At 46.8% G+C, this 20,745-nt stretch overlaps 2 protein-coding genes across 4 annotated transcripts in view; one reads left to right on the top strand and one right to left on the bottom strand.

Annotated features, from left to right (window-relative positions):
* LOC146198720 (unconventional myosin-Ie-like) overlaps positions 1–20,745 on the top strand; it is a 317,845-nt gene that overhangs the window by 46,821 nt on the left and 250,279 nt on the right. Inside the window, exon 4 of the mRNA XM_084594218.1 lies at positions 14,786–14,880. Within this exon, the coding sequence (XP_084450344.1) occupies positions 14,786–14,880 (95 nt within the window). The remainder of the gene's footprint in view (positions 1–14,785; positions 14,881–20,745) is intronic.
* LOC146198723 (uncharacterized) overlaps positions 1–20,745 on the bottom strand; it is a 321,357-nt gene that overhangs the window by 290,989 nt on the left and 9,623 nt on the right. The gene's annotated exons all lie outside the window — the stretch shown is intronic.

Raw genomic sequence — 20,745 nt, 5'->3', positions numbered from 1 at the left:
ATATCGGCGGTGAATGAAGCCCGACTTTATGCGAAACTGAAGCGCATTAATTGCGACTACATCCGTTTCAGCGCCCGTGTTGAATGTTTTGAATGGGCGGACGACAGGCCACTTTCGCTAGTAGCGAAAGTTTCACGACTGTACTTCGAACTCTGTCCACTCCAACTTTGGTCGCTAAAAATTTGTCTGACGGTTTTGTCACATATAGTAAATGAGATAGAATAAAACGGCGCATCTCGGAAAACTCTAAGGGCGCGGCTTCCAGTTGGTACACCCGTCATATATTGCGCTAACACGAAGCATTCGGCGCTCAAATTCGACGCAGGCGCTGCCTCGTTGCATTTCTTTAATCGGCCGGCGCTGCACTCGCATCACATCCGTGGCTGCCCCGCCCAGCGTATTGCGCCACCCTGCTGAACCACGTTCACTGAGCCCGTGCGCTGGAGCGCCTTGGGAGAGAGGTAACGCGGCGCGGGTGTTGTAATCCCCTTCAAGGAACTGGTTAATGCGCGCCTCGGACTGTTGCGTATAGCGCCACAAAGTTCAGGCTGACGTGCCCACGCCCTGTAGTCGGATAAGATAAAAGGCTGCGTGCTTTGACCCAATTAAGTTGGCCTCTATGGAGTTGCGGTATCGCTAGTTATCAATCTCCTTTGTGCGCCTAATCTGCCCAAGTGCTCGGAAAGTTTAGCGCTGACTTCGCTGTTGCTAGCTCGAGCATCGGAAGTTGCGGTGGTGAAATTCTTTCTGTTCACTTTCTAGCGTGGAATGAATACAGGCACAATTCTGGTCGGGTTGAAGTGCACGTGTTTTGGATTCTGTTGCCGTCACGCCGCCAAAACTCGCTCTGCATTATTTCTGCCAGGCTTCATCTTCAGCCTCGCTTACTCTTATTAGTCTCACTCACTCACTCACTAACTCACACTCACTCACTCACTCACTCACACTCACTCACTCACTCACTCACTCACTCACTCACTCACTCACTCACTCACTCACTCACTCACTCACTCACTCACTCACTCACTCACTCACTCACTCACTCACTCACTCACTCACTCACTCACTCACTCACTCACTCACTCACTCACTCACTCACTCACTCACTCACTCACTCACTCACTCACTCACTCACTCACTCACTCACTCACTCACTCACTCACTCACTCACTCAGAATGGCTGGAACAAAAAAAGTTGCCAAAGAGAGTGGTTTGATTAGGTTTATAGAGTAACATTAAAACACGATTTACACTATGAGGGACGCCGTAGTGGAGGGGCCCGGATAATTTCTACCACGCGGGGTTCTTCAGTGTTCGTTGACATCGCACAGCATGCAGGCGCCTTGCGTTTCGCCTCTATAGGCGGTCACGTTTTGAATGAGGCGAAACGCACGTACACTGCAAGATATATGTGGACGTTGAAGAACCCCAGGGGCTTACCTGGGGCTCTCCACTATGGTATCTTTCATTGTGTGAACCGCGTTTTAAAGTCGCTCTAAAGACCTAACTCAGCGAGCTTTTTTTTTTTTTCCCCACGCAGTGATGCGTTTCTTATTTTGTTGCTATCCAAACTGTCTGAATTTGCTGAGTGAATGTATGTTTGTTTGGAAGAGGCGGATCTTAGGCTGAAATGAGGAAGGGATGGATTAGAGACGGTGTAAAAAGCGCGACCCCTTGTCGCAAACTAGAAGCGAGTGCAGCTAGCACCGCTCTAGAAGAATCTCACGGGGCGGAATCCAGGTCTTACACGCATAGTATGCCTAATTATGGCAAGTTAGCGAAGTAATAATAATAATAAAAGGTCTCGAACGTAGGCAGCATAGGACGCTCGAAGTGGCACTCCCTAGGTCAGGCGAGGGCCAGGCTCTCTCAGGTCAAATGAGTTGTGGTGGAAGCGTTCTCGACGCATCGGACCCTGACGCTCCGGATATAGGAAAACAATCTCCATTGATCTGAAGAACCTCGCGTGTTGAACACATGTAGCGCATGTGTTTCACTTACGTATTTGAGACGGCTTCCTTCGTCAGCACAAACACGAATACATGCATGCATGCATGCATGCATGCAATATGGGCGCAATATTGAAGAGTGTTCGCAAGGAAGTGCTACTGCCTGCAACCATGCTTTAAACTTGGAAACATTTTTTTTTTCTTACGACACTCGCTCAAGTTAGCGACCCCTTCAATATTCCTGCTTGCATATAACACATTTATTAGGCCAATCTTAAAATAGACAATAATCATCTGAAGAAAGTTTTCGTAAAGAAAGATATTTATTATATATTAAACTAGAAAGAGTCCAGAAAAACCTTTGAAGGATATGTACAATCTGTAGGGCGCAAGTCCCTTTCTTTTTCTAGGATCGTGATTGACTGGAACAGGCTTGATTATGACGTTGTGATTTAAAACGTACTGTATTTGATGCAAGATTGCTTCAGCTGATTGTTTCTAGTTAGCCTATGTTTATGCATTTCGTTTATTTTGTATATGCCTGCGTTGTTTGCATTTCATCAAAGTTGTGTTCCTACCGGCTAAGTCCTAGCTTGTAATAAGTAAATAAACATTCTGAAGCTTCCATTACCCACGTGACAGCTTTAGCGCCCTGTTAGCTCAAGCAATTAGGAGTCGCAATATAACGTATTCACGCGGCCACACACAAGCACGCCTCCCCCCCCCCCCCCCCCCCCCCCTCCTTCCCGTTCCTTTCGACCGAGAGAGAAAGAAAGAAAGTCGCGCGCCTGCACCAAGGCGAAATAAAATAATGAAAGAGCAAACATGGCTATTCGCACAGAGGGCTCAAGTGTACAAAAATTTCAGACCTTTGTGGTCTGTGGGCACCCAAATCACGAACTGTTCTTGCAGTCCGACGGAGCATGACGCTGCTTACGTCGATTCGCACTCAACGCGGGGAGGACTCTCCTCCGGTACAGCTAGAGCAACGGTTGGCAGTAGAAACGTGCGTTTCGTTGGTGTGTGTACCCCGCCGTGTTGGCTTGCGGAAACCCCAGGCGCACGGTTCGTTGAGCCGCTGGGCGATGGCACGATTACGCATGCAGATGAGCTCGTCCAGGGTCTCCTTCTCCGCAGAAGAGTCGGTCACGTCGTCGCGTGCGCGTCGCCTCCTGTGTTGTCTACCCTTCCCCGAAACAAGTGCCGCGCATGTCGCTGCACCGTTTCTTGTGCGTGCGTTGGCTGTAAGTGCATAGAGCGCGGGTTTTCCTTTTTCTCGGTGGACACGTTGCTCCCCTGGCTGTTTCTCCTTGCCGCGAACCCTGGGTAACTGGCTCCATTCGCCGTCGTTGATACTTTTGGCGAGGAGTTTTCAAAGTGCAGGGGTGGGATTGAAATCTTTCTACGCACTGCTGCTACCCAAAAAAATGTCATTTTTCTTTTTTTGTCTCTAGTCGGGAAATTGAGTAGAATATATGTATACGGGAACGTGTATGGAATGTACGCCGGTTGCGGAATTGAAGAAAACACGTTCGAATGGCTTTTACGTCATTTTTCGGGCGCTCCCGTGAAGGAATATGGGTTGTGGGGGCCTATTGATGATGTAGGGTTGCATAGTAGAGGCGCAGACGCTGATATTCGAAAAATTATAATTGCTAAGGAATCGTGCGGTTTACCGTTGTAGCGTCGTAAATGCGCAACGAGGCCCAGCGACCGCGTTTGTCACTTGGGTGACGCGTCTTTACTGTTTCTTCAACGTCGGGTTGAGGCGAGGCAAAGTAAAGAAGATTAACCACACCGGTTGTAGATGACTATCAAACTTCCAGTAAAGCCTCAGAAACTGGCAGATGGGTTTTCTTGTTGCTATGCGCGTGATCGGAGGGCCCTCTTGGAACATATGATGTGACTCTATAATATCTGTAACATTATTTCTAATATGTGTAAGTCAATGCCGGGTTCCGTTAAGAGTTGTGGCTTGTAGTGTTATGATTATTTTTAGAAGCCTGGTGTCACGTATGTCGACGAGTCCTAAACTTTCAGGCAGGCGGCACCCGTTCAAAATGCGCTTTTTGTCGCTTCAAGCTGTTTATATCCCCTTCTTGACATCTACTAAGGTTCCGATAGCGTTGATGTCAATAACCGGTGCGACGTTTTCTGCATGTATTCACTGAATAACCTGTAATTGCCTGTGATTGCTCTCTATACTAACGTCAGAGTCAGAGCAGAGTCCGCCGCTTTCCCTGTGCTGCCGCATGGCACCCTGGAGGGGTATTTTCGGAGCACTGGCGGTAACGTTCAAGCTTTACTGCTGTACTTCTAGTATCCGCCTGCGGCTTCCTGGGCCACATAACAGTGGACACAAGCCACGGTGAGCTTTTTGTGCTAGAGTTATTGTTTCATTTTCAATTAACTTTAAGTGCAAATAAACAATCCACAAATCGGATGCAAGGACAAGATGCCCCAATTACGAGGTAGTAATTGCAGCTTCTGTAACCAGGTAGCAGTTGAACGTATGAGCGTAAATGAAGTAGTTACGGGAAAAAGAACTTAAAATACACAACTATCATGAGAAAAAGTTGATGAGAAATGAGAGAAAAGTTATTCAGCAGCTACAAAACAACGAGAATGCTGATGTGGATCAGTGCGAACTAGATAATAAGCATAAGCGGCAAAGACAGAAAAAAGAACATATATTAAAGCAAACTAAGGTCTACAGCAATGAATAACATCTTACCAAAATATGAAAAAACTCGGAAGACATAAATCTATATATCTAGATTGCACCAACTGAAAAAAAAAAAAATATTAGGAGAACGCTTAAGGTTCGCTTTAAGACGGCGTGGCAGCGCCTTTAACACCGCCTTTTAATTCTGCAAATCTTTCGCATTTAGACACTGCCACTGAGTTAGGCAACACGCTGAACGCCTTTGACTGATTTGGTTTTGGGGGAAAAGAAGGGGCAGTATGGGTCTCATTTTCGTGGAACACCTAAACATACTATGAATGTCATACGAGTACAATTGGAGATCAAAGACACCGCTATGGTATGGCACTCTTAAGGTTCGTTAAGCGGTCCAAAATTTTTATATGCCCAATCATTTCAGACTCCAGTCACCGAGTTCGACTATTTTTGTCTGAAGCCTCACCATGATACCCCAGCTTCAAACCCCAAAGCGAAATGAAACGTGACGCGCTTTCGCACATACTTTGCGTTTGGCCAACTTGCCTAAATTGGCAGCATTTTTTTTTTCTATTGCCAAAGTACCTCTTCTTAATCGAACGGAGGGTTTCTTGTCAATTTAGTCACCAAGAAATGAGGGTAAGATTGGCTTCTCGGAATGGTACTCTGCAAAGTGCCCGCATCGATATACCGCCAAAACTTTTGTGTGCTTATCTAAGGTCTCTAAGGTCTCTATAATGTGAGGAGGATAAAAGGCTATGGAAGGGATCTAGTGCACTGTATGACGTCATGAAGCTTGGTACGTAATTTACGGTTTGGGCGTGTGCTGATGCAGCAAATAGCAGCCTTCCCGCAGTGGAGAAATTTAGAAGTGCCGTTAAAGTCGTGATAAATGTGATGGCCCGGCATAAAACGGCGTTCAAAACTCTTAGGGACATGTTTAAAGCTCTTCGCTCCTTACCAGGCGCATTAGAAGTGGATAGGCCGTGGCGGAGTTATCTTACGGCATAACCCTGTCGAGCTTGCTTCAAATATGGCTTGAATAATAGGAGCCGGTGCTTGGTTTATCCAACCACTGAATACTGTCTGAAGCTCTTTCTGGTCGCAGTTAAAGAAACTTAAGGCTTCCATTTTACTCTGGGCCCTCATTATATACCCCTGCTCCTCCTCCTCTTAAGATGCTCTCTTTGGGACAAAAACCTTCGCAGTACCTGCTGGCTTTGGAGCACGCATTGTTGAACTCACCGGGTCGTAAAGAAAACGGGGTGGGCTGAACGTAGGCGTGGCCTTGTTTTTCACGTCGTAGCGAAGAAACGGCTGAATTTCAGTTTGCCGCCTTAGTCTTCAGCTTGTGTAATGGCCGTGAAAAACTGCATTTTCGGCGAGAAAAAAATATCTAGATTCTCAGCAGTGCTCTCGGCTCTTTCTTTTAGTATATCACACACACACACCGCACCGACCCATTGTGTTTGCACGCGGGATCTTCATTTTCAGGCCTTTATCGCTGCATTAAATAGGAGCGCTATTGTGCCCTCGAATACGTGAGGCCGCGAATGGGGGGCAGGATTCAGTATAATGGCGCTCGTTACCTGCGGCTGCAACAAAATGCACCAAAACGCAGCTGCTACGCTTACACTGTAAGGGAGATTGAGGCGCCCGCGTAAGCTGGTGCGTCATTATAAAACGCCCTTCGCGGTCGCTTCCTCGTTTTCCGGCTCTTCAACAGACAGGTCGAGAGTCCTCTGCCGCAGGCGAAGCGCGTACTACGTTCGTTGTATGTTCTCATTTCTCTTTTGCGTGTGTGCGCGGGGGTCGGGGGAGGGGGGGGGGGGGGGGGGGGGGCACGCAGCCGGAGGGCAATGAGCGTGCCACTTATAGTTTTGCCTTGCGTTATGCTAATGATTACAATGGTCGGTAGATTTGTTGCGCTGAAACCTTAAAGCACTCAACGCTTGGTTCGTGTCTTTGCAGTAACGAGCCCCTTACGCGAGTGGGGCTGTTAGTTTTGATCTCGAATAGAACTTTCACTTCAGCGCCTAACGAAGCGTTCCTCCGATAACGTTTCTGCGCAACTGTGCTGTGTGGACTCTCTGCTACCCGATGCACGTAATGTTGAGCGAGTGAAGGTGATACCATTTTTAAAGGCGAAAGCTGTTCTTGGGTAATGGGCTGCTGAAATGTTCACAGGAAACGTTCGCAAGAAGTGTTTGTACGAAGAGACACAAAGAAAAAATGTCTTCACTGCGAATCGATCTGTTATCCCTCCGATCCTCAGCAGAGCGCGCAAAGCACTATTGCACGCCGGGATCGGGAGAAACCGATCATAATTCTCCTCTAGCCTGAGGGTGGTAGTAGGGATGACAATGACGATGAAGTTAATGATGATAGTAGCGATGATAACGACGCGGCAGGAAGGTATAATGGTGGTAGTAGCGATGACAATGAGGGTCCATTCGGATGATATGATAATAGTAGCCGTAGTGATGATGATTATAGTAGTTGTGACAATGATGGTGCAGTTAGTGAAATCAGTCGTGTAGAGTGGCTTTCGCCATTTCTGCTCCTAAGCGCACTTAGGCGCAGTCCTGTAATTTTTCTTTTAAATTTTGACGTAGAACTTCGAACCAATGTGGGGCAAGGACCGAGGGCCGTGTAGCTGAATCGCCCGCACAGGGTTGTAAAGGACGGCACCTGTTAAGCACACGAACAACTGTGTAAAGACGTCTTGAACTTTCTCTAGCGGGTAGAATGATAGGCCAAGGTATAGTAAATTTCATGTCCCACGGATTCCTCTGTGTGCCCCCGAATAATTGTGCAAACCCTAGCCCGCCTTCTGGGGTCTAGGTCCCTTCAGCTCCGGCACATTGGCCTGAGGGCGCTAGCATAATTCGACGTTCGTCGTCACAAGTTTATTTACTGCACGTGCGTTAATTGTCAAATTACCATCTCACTGCCGCAGTACGACTCATTTGGCATTCCCGTTGCTGACGGCCATTGGCATCAGACTTTGCGCGCGCGCGCGCGCGCGCGCGTGTGTGTGTGTGTGTGTGTGTGTGTGTGTGTGTGTGTGTGTGTGTGTGTGTGTGTGTGTGTGTGTGTGTGTGTGTGTGTGTGTGTGTGTGTGTGTGTGTGTGTGTGTGTGTGTGTGTGTGTGTGTGTGTGTGTGTGTGTGTGTGTGTGTGTGTGTGTGTGTGTGTGTGTGTGTGTGTGTGTGTGTGTGTGTGTGTGTGTGTGTGTGTGTGTGTGTGTGTGTGTGTGTGTGTGTGTGTGTGTGTGTGTGTGTGTGTGTGTGTGTGTGTGTGTGTGTGTGTGTGTGTGTGTGTGTTATATGTTGCGGGAATAAACAAGACCTACTCGACTGCTTAAACAATTAAGAGTATAAAGAGTAAGGACAACAAATATCGTACAAACTGTTTTTTTTTTTTCATTTTTGTGATTCTGGTTGCCACACGAGTGTCTCTTTCAAACCAAGCTGCCACAACGCTAACCTCTCCGAGCCGTCAGCATTGCACGATTCCTTGCTGGCACTTACAAATTCGTAAACTGCTTTGGCACCGTATTTTTCTTTTGTCACTTTCTCCGACGCTTTGCTCCTTTTCTTTCCAATTTTCGAGCGTCTTTTCTGTTCCAAGTTTGTAGTGTTAGCTTCGCTTCCAATTGCTGTCCTTAGGACATTTTCTGAGTATCTCAGATTTGCATTCACGCTCGCTGACGTACGGCGTGCCTTGACAGCCAGCAGCTTCAAGATTTTTCTTCTTTAGCATATTTTCCATACCACATTATTTTGCTACTCGCTTTTGTTTGATCCATCCTTTCTTGTTTTGGGCCCAATTCCGGTATGTTTTTCAACGGAGAGAAATCGATCGCTCCGTAGCTATACGGAACACAGGGGATGAGAGGAATTTCGATGTTTTGCTCTTTTTCTAACTTTCTCTTTTTCCCTTTCTTGCCCACCATTAGGGAATTGGGGTACGGGATAAGTAAACGCCCAGAGTGAACGATGAGGCTAGCAGGGGAAGAGGAGCGGAAGCTAGACATTGGAAAAAGCAGGCACGAAAAACGGAACCTAGCAAATCTGCGCAGGATACGGAAATGCAGTAAGGTTGCGCAAGCGTGAGTAGGTACGTACTTACTGATGTCGCATTTCTCTGATTGTGCGCACGGGGATCCGCACCGTAACACAGGGCAAGGTGCGAAGGAAAAGTAGTCAGCAAGCATAAAGCTAGCTGGCGCGTTGAAAGGCCAGGGCTGAACGGGGAAGGAAGCCACGTCGTCGGCGAAGCGGCAGCGGTAATGAGTGCTTTTGGACGAGAGTTCGCTCCTGATCTGAGGCTACTTTGACTCGTTCCGGTAGAGGAGGGAGAAGCGAAGATTGGGGAGTGTAATCATGCAATGACGTTTATACTGCATGGTTCTCTCTTTCTCACCGTCTATGGTCGGTAGATAGTTGATATATAACAAAATTTCAGCTCGACCATAAATGCAATACCATGCGGACTGGCAATAATGGCTTGTTTATGTCACTTATATCGCTTACGGAGCACTGCTCATGTTACTGTTTAACGTTTTGTGTGTGTGCGTGTGTGCGTGTGTGTGTGTGTGTGTGTGTGTGTGTGTGTGTGTGTGTGTGTGTGTGTGTGTGTGTGTGTGTGTGTGTGTGTGTGTGTGTGTGTGTGTGTGTGTGTGTGTGTGTGTGTGTGTGTGTGTGTGTGTGTGTGTGTGTGTGTGTGTGTGTGTGTGTGTGTGTGTGTGTGTGTGTGTGTGTGTGTGTGTGTGTGTGTGTGTGTGTGTGTGTGTGTGTGTGTGTGTGTGCTGTTGCTTCACCTGCAGCTTTGTTACTTCTTTGATCTGTGTACGTTTTCTCTACCGTACGCACTGCGACCTGCTACTACGAATACTGTGCACTTGCAATTTTTTTTTTTTGTCTGTAGAAACTGTGCATACCGCGATGGAAAACGGTATCGTTCAGTGCGTTAGGACATCGAAAATGGACGACAGTTGCAAAGAAAGCAAAAACGATTAATTGTTAAAGAAACAAAGCGAGTGGAACAGTAACGAGCATTTAACACCGGATGTTTTTTTTTTTTCGTAATAAAACAAAAGCTAGGGCCATGGTAAGGTGAGCGGAGTGTGGGAAGGGGTAGGGGGAGGGAGCGGCGTTCTCCCGCCCCTCGAGGGGCATTCTCTCGGCGTGCCTGTGCCAGAAGCTGCTTTGCTCTTAGGGTGTGTGCACCGATGCGCGACATCACATCTCGCCGATGTTGGTGTCGACGCTGGGCTGCGCGCCGAATAAACTATTGATCCGCCATGAATCGAGCTGTCTGCCGGACCGGGGCACACCGAAATTGAATCTACGGCACGTTTGTTCCGAATGAATCATGGCCAAGTAATGCGTCCCGCTGCCTGATGGGAATCGTTTTTCTGACTCTTGTTTCTCTGCTGTCTCCATTTCTCTCTTATTCATTTCTCTGCGCCACACCTGCAAGTTCGTTTCCTTTTTCCAATTTCGTGCGTCCGCGCATTTTGTAACAGGTTATGCAAGTATGTTTGTTGTCCGATAGTTAAGCTGTGAGCGCGTCGTCTTGCGCTTGCTTTGCTGCGCTGCAGTTTCCGAAGGAGGCTGGTACCGTGGATGCATTTGGATCGACCGGGGCTTAACGCGCGTGGTGATGGGCTCATTAGGCGGTATTTTCAGGCTTGTTACACCTGCCACCTTTGGTTATTATTATTGCTATTATTATTATTATTATTATTATTATTATTATTATTATTATTATTATTATTATTATTATTATTATTATTATTATTATTATTATTATTATTATTATTATTATTATTATTATTTGGAATTGGCTAAAATTAACTTTTAGGTTAATGTATTTGCCTCCCTTTCTCCTTTACTGAAAGGAAACGGTTATACAGTTTATATGCTGTTCGCCAACTAAAACGTCTAAAACAAGCCTGAATAGCTCTTGGAACTGATTTTATTTAATGTCATCGTTTCCGATTTTCCTTTAGTTTCAAATCGCATTTGCGCTATGTTCAGTTCTTAACATCTGTTTATACTTTGGTTTTGCGTATTCTTGCGCTGTGTGTGCACTCCCTGTGGCATGCCCCAGGTTTATTTGTTGTTGTTGTTGTTTTTCTGGCGGTCGGTTATCTTCATGTCTGTTTTCCTAAACTTCTGGCTTGGATACTTCACAATCCGTTCGTTTTCTTGTTTAAAGTGTTGTGCGGGACTGATACAAAACTATCGATACCATCGATGATTGAGTCAGTGTCGAACTACCGGTAGCAAATACAACTATCGATAGTACTTTCGTTGTTGCTTTTGGTAGTACTATCGATAGTATAATATCCACGGCGCGAGCTCAATCGAGAGCATCAGGTCTGTTACGCAAGGGCGGGATATGGAGGCGGCGATAGCTGCAAAGGGATTTTCTCTTCTCTCAATCTACACATCGCAGTGTACTACCATTAGTCCGCAAATTTTGAGGGTTGGAGGCTTAGTACGCTGATGGCCAGCACGAAAAATCGAAAACGTGTTCTTTTTCTCTCTGCGTTCTATTCTTTGTTACTTGCTTTGCCGGACCACTGTTTTTATAAAGGAGCGTAACGAACTACTTTCGGCCTCTATTACTGCTATATATATCACTAATTATGGCTGCCCCCTTCATGGATCACTGCCTTGTCGTGGCGGAGGGGCTTGCGAAACTCGATGAAGTCGTGAGCTCTGCTGTGTAGGGCCACCCAAGATAGACAGGTCACGGCAGAGAGTTCTGACAAAATGTGATTCATTGGAGAAGGTAATGGCAACCCACTCCAGTATTTCCTGCCAAGAAAACCCTATGGCCAGTCACAATACCATTAAAGATATGGCGCCGGAAGATGAGCCCCCCAGGTTGGAAAGCGTCCCACATGTTACTGGGGATGAACAAAGGGCGATTCCTAGTAGCTCCAGGACGAATGAAGCGGCTGGGCTAAAGCCAAAAGGACGCTCAGTTGCGGATGTGTCGGGAAGCGACCGGAAAGTCCGATGTTGCAAGGAGACATATCACATAGCAACATGGAATGTAAGATCTATTACGCAAGGTAAACTGGATGTCGTCAAGCGAGAAATGGACAGATTGAACATTGATATCTTGGGTATCAGCGAGCTCAAGTGGACCGGAATGGGAGAATTTAACTCCGGCGACCATTATGTCTTTTATTGTGGGCACGAATCCAAGAGAAGGAATGGGGTCGCTCTCATAGTAAACAGAAGAATGGGCAAAGCAGTGCTAGGGTACAACCCCAAAAACGACCGAATGATTTCACTTCGGATCCAAGGTCACCCTTTCAACATAACAGTTATGCAAGTCTATGCACCGACCACTACTGCTGAAGAAGCTGACGTTGAGAGATTTTATGCGGACCTACAATGCCTTTTAGACCGCACCCCATCATCAGACGTCGTTTTTCTCATAGGAGACTGGAATGCTAAGGTCGGGAGTGAAGAAATATCCGGAATTACAGGCAAGTTCGGTCTTGGTGAGCCAAATGAAGCTGGGCAGAGGCTAGTAGAGTTTTGTCAAGAAAACAACCTGACCATAGCAAACACTCATTTTCAACAGCACAAGAGGCGCCTGTACACATGGACTTCACCGGACGGTCTGTACAGGAATCAGATCGATTATATTCTTTGCCGGCAGAGATGGAGAAGCGCTATACAAGCAGTAAAAACAAGGCCTGGGGCCGATTGTGGCACTGATCATCAGCTTCTTGTTGCCAAAATTAAGCTTCGATTGAGGAAAACGCAGAAAACTAGAAGGCCTTTCAGGTATGATCTGGATCAAATTCCATTAGAATATGCTGTGGAAGTGAGGAATCGATTTCAAGAATTAGATCTAAAAGACAGAGAGCCCGAAGAGATGTGGACTGATGTTCGTGATATAATACAAGAAGTTGCTACTAAGGTAGTTCCAAAGCAAAAGAAATGCAAGAAAGCAAACTGGTTATCTGAAGAGGCTTTGCAAATAGCTGAGGAAAGGAGGATGGCAAAAGTTATGGGGGAAAGAGAAAGATACAAGGTTCTCAATGCGGATTTTCAGAAAATAGCAAGGAGAGATAAGAATGCCTTCCTGAACATACAGTGCCAAGCAGTTGAGGACAGCAGCCAATTAAGGAACACAAGAGCTCTGTATAAGACAATCAAAGATATCAAAGGAAGCTTCTCTGCTAAGCTGGGCGTGATAAAGGACAAACGAGTCAAGGACCTCACTGAAGCCTCAGAGATAAAGAAGAGGTGGCAGGAATACACAGAAGAACTGTACAAGAAGGACCCGAATGTGCAAACCCAACATAAGACGGTTGTGATTACTGATCTCGAGCCGGGCATCCTGAAGAGTGAAGTTGAATGGGCCTTAGCCAGCTTTGCTAAGAACAAAGCTAGCGGAATTGATGGCATTCCAGCTGAGTTGCTTCAAAACCTCAACCATGACGCTGTTGACATTCTGCATACATTATGTCAGAAGATTTGGACAACCCTGCAGTGGCCACAGGATTGGAGGAGGTCAGTTTACATGCCCATTCCAAAGAAAGGCAGTGCCAAAGATTGTTCCAACTACCGCACGATCGCGCTTATTTCGCATGCTAGCAAGGTGATGTTGAAAATCCTCCAAGGAAGGCTGCAGCAGTATGTGGATCGGGAGCTTCCGGACGTGCAAGCTGGGTTTCGCAAGGGCAGAGGAACTAGAGACCAAATTGCCAACCTTCGCTGGATCATGGAAAAAGCAAGAGAGTTCCAGAAACCCATCTACTTCTGCTTTATTGATTATGCGAAAGCGTTTGACTGCGTAGATCACAGCAGATAGTGGCAAGCTCTCCAAGAGATGGGAGTTGCAATTCACCTCATCTGTCTCCTCAGGAACCTGTATGAAGGACAAGAGGCCACAGTCAGAACTGGGCATGGTCTTACTGATTGGTTTCCGATTGAGAAAGGAGTGAGGCAAGGCTGCATACTGTCGCCCTGCCTATTTAACCTATATGCAGAGTGCATCATGAGGAAGGCCGGTCTGGACGAGTCTTCAGCTGGAGTGAAGATTGCTGGAAAACGTATCAACAACCTTAGATATATGCGGATGATACCACTTTAATGGCAGAAAGTGAAGTGGAACTCAAGAGACTTCTGGTGCGCGTACAAGAAGAGAGTGAGAAGTTTGGGCTTAAACTGAACATTAAAAAGATAAAGATCATGGAGTCTTGCCCTATCAAGTCCTGGAGCATCAAGGGACAAGAAGTGGAAGCGGTGACAGATTTTCTCTTCTTGGGCTCCAAGATTACCTCGGAAGGAGACTGCGGCCATGAAATTAGGAGACGCCTGCTTCTGGGAAAGAGAGCAATGGTTAGCCTTGACCACCTAGTAAAGAGCAGAGACATTAGTCTGCCAACCAAGATCCGTATAATTCGTGCTATGGTCTTTCCAGTTGTGATGTATGGATGCGAGAATTGGACTGTGAAAAAGGCTGACCGCCGAAGAATTGACGCGTTTGAATTGTGGTGCTGGCGAAGACTCTTGAGAGTTCCTTGGACTGCCAGAAGATCAAATCAGTCGATATTGTCGACCATAAGCCCTGACTGCTCATTGGAGGGTCAAATTCTAAAGTTAAAGCTCAGCTACTTTGGTCATCTGATGAGAAGAGAGGAGTCGCTGGAGAAAGATTTGATGTTGGGAAAGGTTGAGGGTCGCCGGAGAAGGGGTAGGCAGCGAACGCGATGGTTAGATGGCATCCTCGAGGCACTGCAGATGACGTTATGTGATGTTAGGAAGATTGTGAGAGACCGGAAAGCATGGCGTGACATGGTCCATAGGGTCACGAAGAGTCGGACACGACTGAACGACTGAACTGAAACTGAATTATGGCTGCACATTTGTCGACATCTGTTCACAGTTTACTGCGGGGAGGTGTTTTTGTTGCCTTTGCTCAGTATTTCGCCAGATGTCGTTTATTACCTCGACTGTCCATGTTCCGTCATTAGGTTCTCCAAAGCTGTTTTGTAATTACGCTGAGAATTCTCCTGTCCAACATAAAAACGAAACTCCAAAACGAGGATAATGAATTATGACTTCTTACTATCTTTCCTCCTTTCGCACTTACTATCTTTCCTCCTTTCGCAGGCATCCTACGAAAACCCACCGCACATCTACGCCCTGGCAGACACCATGTACCGGAACATGATCATCGACTCCGAGGGACAGTGCGTCATCATTTCGTGAGTAACTGCCAACGCCTTCTGGATAACGGGCAGCCATATCGTTTTTTTTTTCGTTTTTTTAAAACTAGGTTTCGGTTCGCAGTTGTGTTCTTGTTGATTTCAAGCAACGTCGCAAAACGTGAGCGTTCAGACATGTTACAAAGATCTGTTGCTGAAGAAATAAACAGGTGGCGAAGAAAACGAAAACGGCAAACGTGAGAATACTCTTCTACGTTTTGCTTTCATGTACTATGAGGTAGTATTTACAACACCGTTATTTTGCGTCATGACACTCATATTTGTTTCCAAAATTCATTGCATATTTCTCCATTGACACGAGCTTTCCCACCTCGGAAGTATTCGAGAAAGGAACACATTGCACTCCCGAGTCAGCAAACCTGCCAAAAGCTTCTCGGAGGCAATTCCGTTTGAATGGTTGTTTTATTACCGTATATGAGTCGCAGTCAAAGTTTTGAATTGGCGGGTATTTCTGGTGAAGGACCCGCTTTTTCCAAAAACAGCGCGAATAAATGGAGACGAAAGGAAGAAACCACTGAAGGACATGCACTGCCGAACCACACTTTGTTTGAATTCATTTATTCATCGAACTGCGAATGACTGGAATCACCTCCCTTCGTCACTGCCATCACCGATGTGGAACATTTTAAGAAGACTACGGCTCATTTTGTATTCCCTTCCTCTCTGTAATGCCTCCGGGCCTTGAGTGTATTGAAAATAAATAAATAAATCTAGTTTTCGCATCCAGAAGTAGCAGATAATCTTTGTGGGATATACTGGGACCTACTGAGTCGCGTGACACACTGCCGGGCCAGTGATTCCTGAACAGTCGGCAGGGGACGCCGAAATAGAAGTGTTCCGTAGTGCCTGCGAGTTCTTACTGATTCGCGCGCAAAAAAAAAAAAAAAAAAAAAAAAAAAGACAACAACCGGCTGCGAAATTCCTACACCTGCCTACACCAGTTCCCCTATAACTGAGAGGAGTGCAGTAACATCTCGTGCGGGTTTTTCTTTACGTAAACATCAATATCTCAGTTCAGTTCAGAATTTTTTAACTTACAAGATCCCTTCAGCGGCATTACATATGGGGTGGGTTCTTATAGAAACACTAGGGATCATGATAAGTAATTATTGAGAAGAATGGTGAGATGCAAGTTGCGAAAACAAGAATGGACAGGAGCGATTTCGCGGGGCAGGCCATTTCGATCTGTTTTCGGTTAGCGCGTGTTTGTGTTTCTGTTTCGTATGCGTGTTCAACTATCGCTGTTTTGATGCACTTGCGTTTCAGCTAGCACATTTTGACACATTGGACCATTTCTTGGTGGATCGAGGAGACTTTGTCCAAGGTGGCGCAACTGACGAAAATCGTTCACGCAGCGATTAAATAAGCTTTGTCTCGCGCATTGGGATTCGAAGTCGTGGTGCAGCTGATATCTTTGCCTGGTGCAAGTGCGACAGCGTTGCATAAATTGAAGTTTGTGCCAATTAATCATGCTGGAGAATTTATGGCTATTGGAATAGTAACTTCTCTTTCACTTGACCACTTTGAAGAACCCTTAAAGATACGTATAGGTATTGAACAGTATTGAATATAAGAAAATCAAGTTAAGGTGTGTGTTTTTGTAATCTGATGGTGACTAATGGTGTTATGTGGGTACTCACACTTTTTTAAATTATCTAAAGGCAAAGATCACTTCACTGCTAGGTACACAACTTGTTTCAGGCGAATGCCTCTGATTCCTGTGTCTCAGACGGAGGAAACGTAAACGAAGGATGAACATGACTGTAAACTTTTCGTATCGGTCACTGTAGCCGCACAGACTGCGCAGTGCCTGCGCAGTTGGAGACTTTTCTGGCGCATTGCAGAGTAGTCTGCAATTGCTTAATCACTTCAAGGGTATTTGCATCGTCGTGTTCGTCGTAGATTTTGTTTACTATATGTTATTCCTGTATGCAAGTTGTCCAGATGGGTAAGATGCAATGAAAATAAACAGGGTTCCTCAGATGTTTTAGAAGATAACTACAATAACAAGTCGCCATAGCCACGGAACAAACATAATGCGGTAGTTGAAGTTGTAGCGTTCGGGCTTTACTGGCACGGGTCTTTGAACGCCATAACCCACCAAGACAGTTGACGATGCGAGGCAGCACAAAGCGTAGCCGTGTTTTCCGGCTCCTAACTGCGGGGCCGTTATCCACCTTAGCTTACCAAACAGCGCCCATATCTTCCGAGCCGCACCGAGAAAGTCCTCGTGTGCAACCAGCATCCACTAATCCCGTCAGTCTCTCCGCAATTAATCTCGGAGCTCCCTAATCCCGGGCTCCGCGCGGTGAGCTCCACGTGCGATGTGGTGGAGGGGTTTGTTCTACACCTAATCTGGCAGCCGGGTTCTGCGCTCTCATGCTGCAGATAAACCACCACTGGCAGTGGTCGTTAGCGGAAGGACTGCTCTAGTTTCCGCGTCATTTGAAGCGGTGTTTTACGCGGCACTCATTTTCACTAATGGCCTCGCCTTCGTAGCGGCTAGCTAAGCGGACGGGCAAAACGCTAGGGGATAAGGAGGGTGTTAAAGAAGAGTTCCAGAACTGGTGCTGTGGATTACGAATGGGCCACTCTAGAGGCACAAATTAAGTGGGATGTTTCCGGAAACGGGTAGCCCGAGAGGGAACAACCCGAAAATGTTGTCTCGAGGTGGCTCGTAATATTGCTTGATCCAGGCCGCCTTATCCGATAGCTGGCCGGCGGTTTCCGGACGGCGCCGAAGAGGCGGTGCTTTGACAGTGCGAATTCCGTTGTAAGCATGGTATCGTAGTTTGATTCACAGTACGCACAGTAGTAGGACGGTCAAGGTAGTGTAAATACATCATTGTGAACAATTACTACTTTTATTTTGAAAAATGGTGGCCTCTTCAGCATGGCTAGACCAATTGCGAATTAAGTACTCTAGCATTCCGGTTTTGGTTCGCACATAATCATTTACATACAGCCATTAATATGCCACATCATGTGATAGAGCACCCTACATAGACATAAAGAACCACTTTAAGCAGGCCGTACCGATGTGCCCTCATGGCCTATGGAGTAGAGGGCCAGAATCGGTTTGATTCCCACACCAAAAGTGCTGCTTCATTGATGACAGCTTCAGACAGACAGACACACCGGCGAAATCGGTGAACTGGGGCTGTAAGGGTAGTGCACTAAAAAAAAGAAGAGCCCTGTTACGTAAAGCGCGAATTTCTTCCACGCTATATTGCTATATGATTTGTCTTGCGTCTCGGGCGCCAATTTCTTCCTCGCAAGGGCGCTCAAAATCCGCGTACGTACGTTGCAATCTGTAAGATACTTGCTCTCCCCGGCAAGTTGAGCTCAATATTTTTCGTGGTTACGTCCGAAGCTGCTCTCTCCAAGGAATGGCTCGAAGGAAGAAACAAGTGTATACGAGCAGAAAAAATTAGAGGTATATATAAAAAAAAAGTGACTATAGTAAGCAGAAAAGGAACAAACGTACTGGAAAGGAAGAAAAGAGAAATATTAGAAAAGCTGGTGCTCAAGTGAGCTGGAGAGAGACAGATTTCCGGCCGCGAGAATGCGTGGTCATTTGGGATCGGACACACCCTGTCAAGGCCACCTGTTCGGGAAGTAAGGAAGCAGCATCAGCCTCGCCAGACTAACTTGCGAATACGCGCGTAGCCGGGTAGGAGTGTGTTGCGGAGCAATGAAAAGCAACCTAACTAGATTACCGCGCGCGGCTAGCCACTGTAGAGCGTAATCTCCGCTCGCCGAGGTAGCGCTTGCTCCTCCTTCTCCTCTGCTCGACAGGCCGAGCGGAAGATGCAGATCTTCGGCCGCCAAGTTCCGTTTTTATCTTCCTTCCGACTTCTTCAGAGGAATGGGCCGATTCTTCAACGAGGCTCGTGCGCTCGCTTGTTCTGCGGTAGGGAAGCGCGCCTGCTTTTCGGCGTCTCCTCCACTTGCATCGCCAGAGCACTTCGCCGCCGCCGCTGCGACCAAGTAACTGGATTGCAGGGGCTTTTCTCCATGCGGCCAGAGCTCTCCTGTTGCCGCGCATAGTGCGCGACCATCTGCGCTTCTAATGCGGTTTGCTCCTCCTTCAGCGGCGGTGTTGCGTAAGGCAGCTAACTTTACCAAGGTACCGCATTCGCGCGGTTACAAGCCAGCCGGCTCTCAAGGTCGAGCGGTTTTGATAACGTAAGGACTAGCTTTTCTACGTCGATATGAACAAAGGACAACGTGCATATCAAATCGCTGCTTGTGTCCGTCTATTGAGAATCGCTTTAAAGATACGACGCGACACGCCATGCTCGCCTATCGCTCTGTAAGTGTGGCGTGAGCAAGCGCGAAGCTAGTTAGCCACGTTAAGAACGGATCCTGATGTCTGCAGCTTTGACGACAGCTGCTCAATGAGAAAAGCCACGTCTAACGCCCGAATATTGACGTCATCTCTCCTGCTTATTGGTTGCTGATGCAGATTCAAGCGCAGCCGACACTGCAGAGTCGCGGGCGTCGTTTGACCTCGGCGCGTTCTCCTTTTTTCAAGCCATGTACGGTTAGCAATGAAACGGAAGACCTGAATCCCGGTAAATGCGGTACCTGGCTGTGCGGCATGGCAGGATACGTTCTTGTCGTTGTTTGATGCCCGTGGGAGGCGGAACGAAAAAGAAAACACAAAGTCTTTTACCAAGTTGGGGCAGCGGCGGCCATCAGCGTGTACGTTTGCATTAACGCCTTACAGCACCGTGCGCCACTCTTCGTTATGCCAGCGCTCAACTATAAGCGCGTACCTTAGTTCGGGTTGCTTTCAGTTCGCGCCACGATGTGGAAGCAAGGTAACGATCCGATTTCCACAAAATGAATTTTTGTGTACACTTTTATTTCTGCTTAATCGTTTGCGACACCTTGTGAAAAATGAAGTGTGCAGTGTGTTGCTCGCGCCTCAGGGTTAGAAATAACCGAAAAGAAATTAATGCAGGGTAAAGAAAAATCAGGCTCGAGTCTAGTTTCATTTTTTTCTTAACGCTATATCGTTAGAGCGCACGTTCAGTGAAAACGCCGGGGAGGGGGAAGGGCGGGGGCATAGCGAAATTTTCTGATTGGTCACCGCAGCGATGACATCACAGCTTGTGACGTCATTCAATAATCGTTGCGATGTGACTGCTAAGAAAGAAAAAAAAAAAGGGGACACTCGTGCGGAAAAGGCAAAGAAAAAATAAAACATTCAAGCTGGAAAAGCTGCTATTTCGATTCTCCACCCGGCGCGCTACCTCGACACCACCGAGGTGTTTTTTTGTTTTTATCTTTCTCCTGCTCACAGTGAAAAATGCAGTGAGGCGAAATCTCTGCTGAAGTACAATTCCGCTGAAAGTGGACGCGAAATGTACTGTGTTTAAAAAACGTTTCAGGTTAGCCGCTCCGATCAGAACTGGCGCCCACTCAGGTTGCTCATTTTGGGCATTGTCACATTGTAGCTGGCTTTCTGGTAAGCCACACTTTCAATGAAATACGCCCTAGAGTGAATATCCATGTCAGCGTGTCTGAAAGCCATTCTCGTTTTTCATATACCGTGGAGGCAAAGCAACATGATTGAGTCGTGCACCCCCCCCCCCCCCCCCTCCCTCCTTATTATTAGGGACGGGCAACGAGAGGCAACCTTAAGTCGTGATTGACAGGCTCATATCCGGGGCAGTCATCATGACTCTATCGAACTAGGAAGCCCATACGCTCAAAAGGATCGTTTTGATCACGTTAGAGCATATACCTTGACAGTATTTATCGTAAAAATAAATGATCCAAACAAAGGCGTCCACTTTTTACTGAGCGAAACAAATTTTTACCACTTGTCATCTC

The sequence above is a fragment of the Amblyomma maculatum genome, chromosome 2 (genome assembly GCF_055883805.1).
Source record: "Amblyomma maculatum isolate TAMU_Amacu chromosome 2, ASM5588380v1, whole genome shotgun sequence".
NCBI classification, from domain to species: domain Eukaryota; kingdom Metazoa; phylum Arthropoda; class Arachnida; order Ixodida; family Ixodidae; genus Amblyomma; species Amblyomma maculatum.
This window is presented reverse-complemented; position numbering and strand designations above follow the sequence as displayed.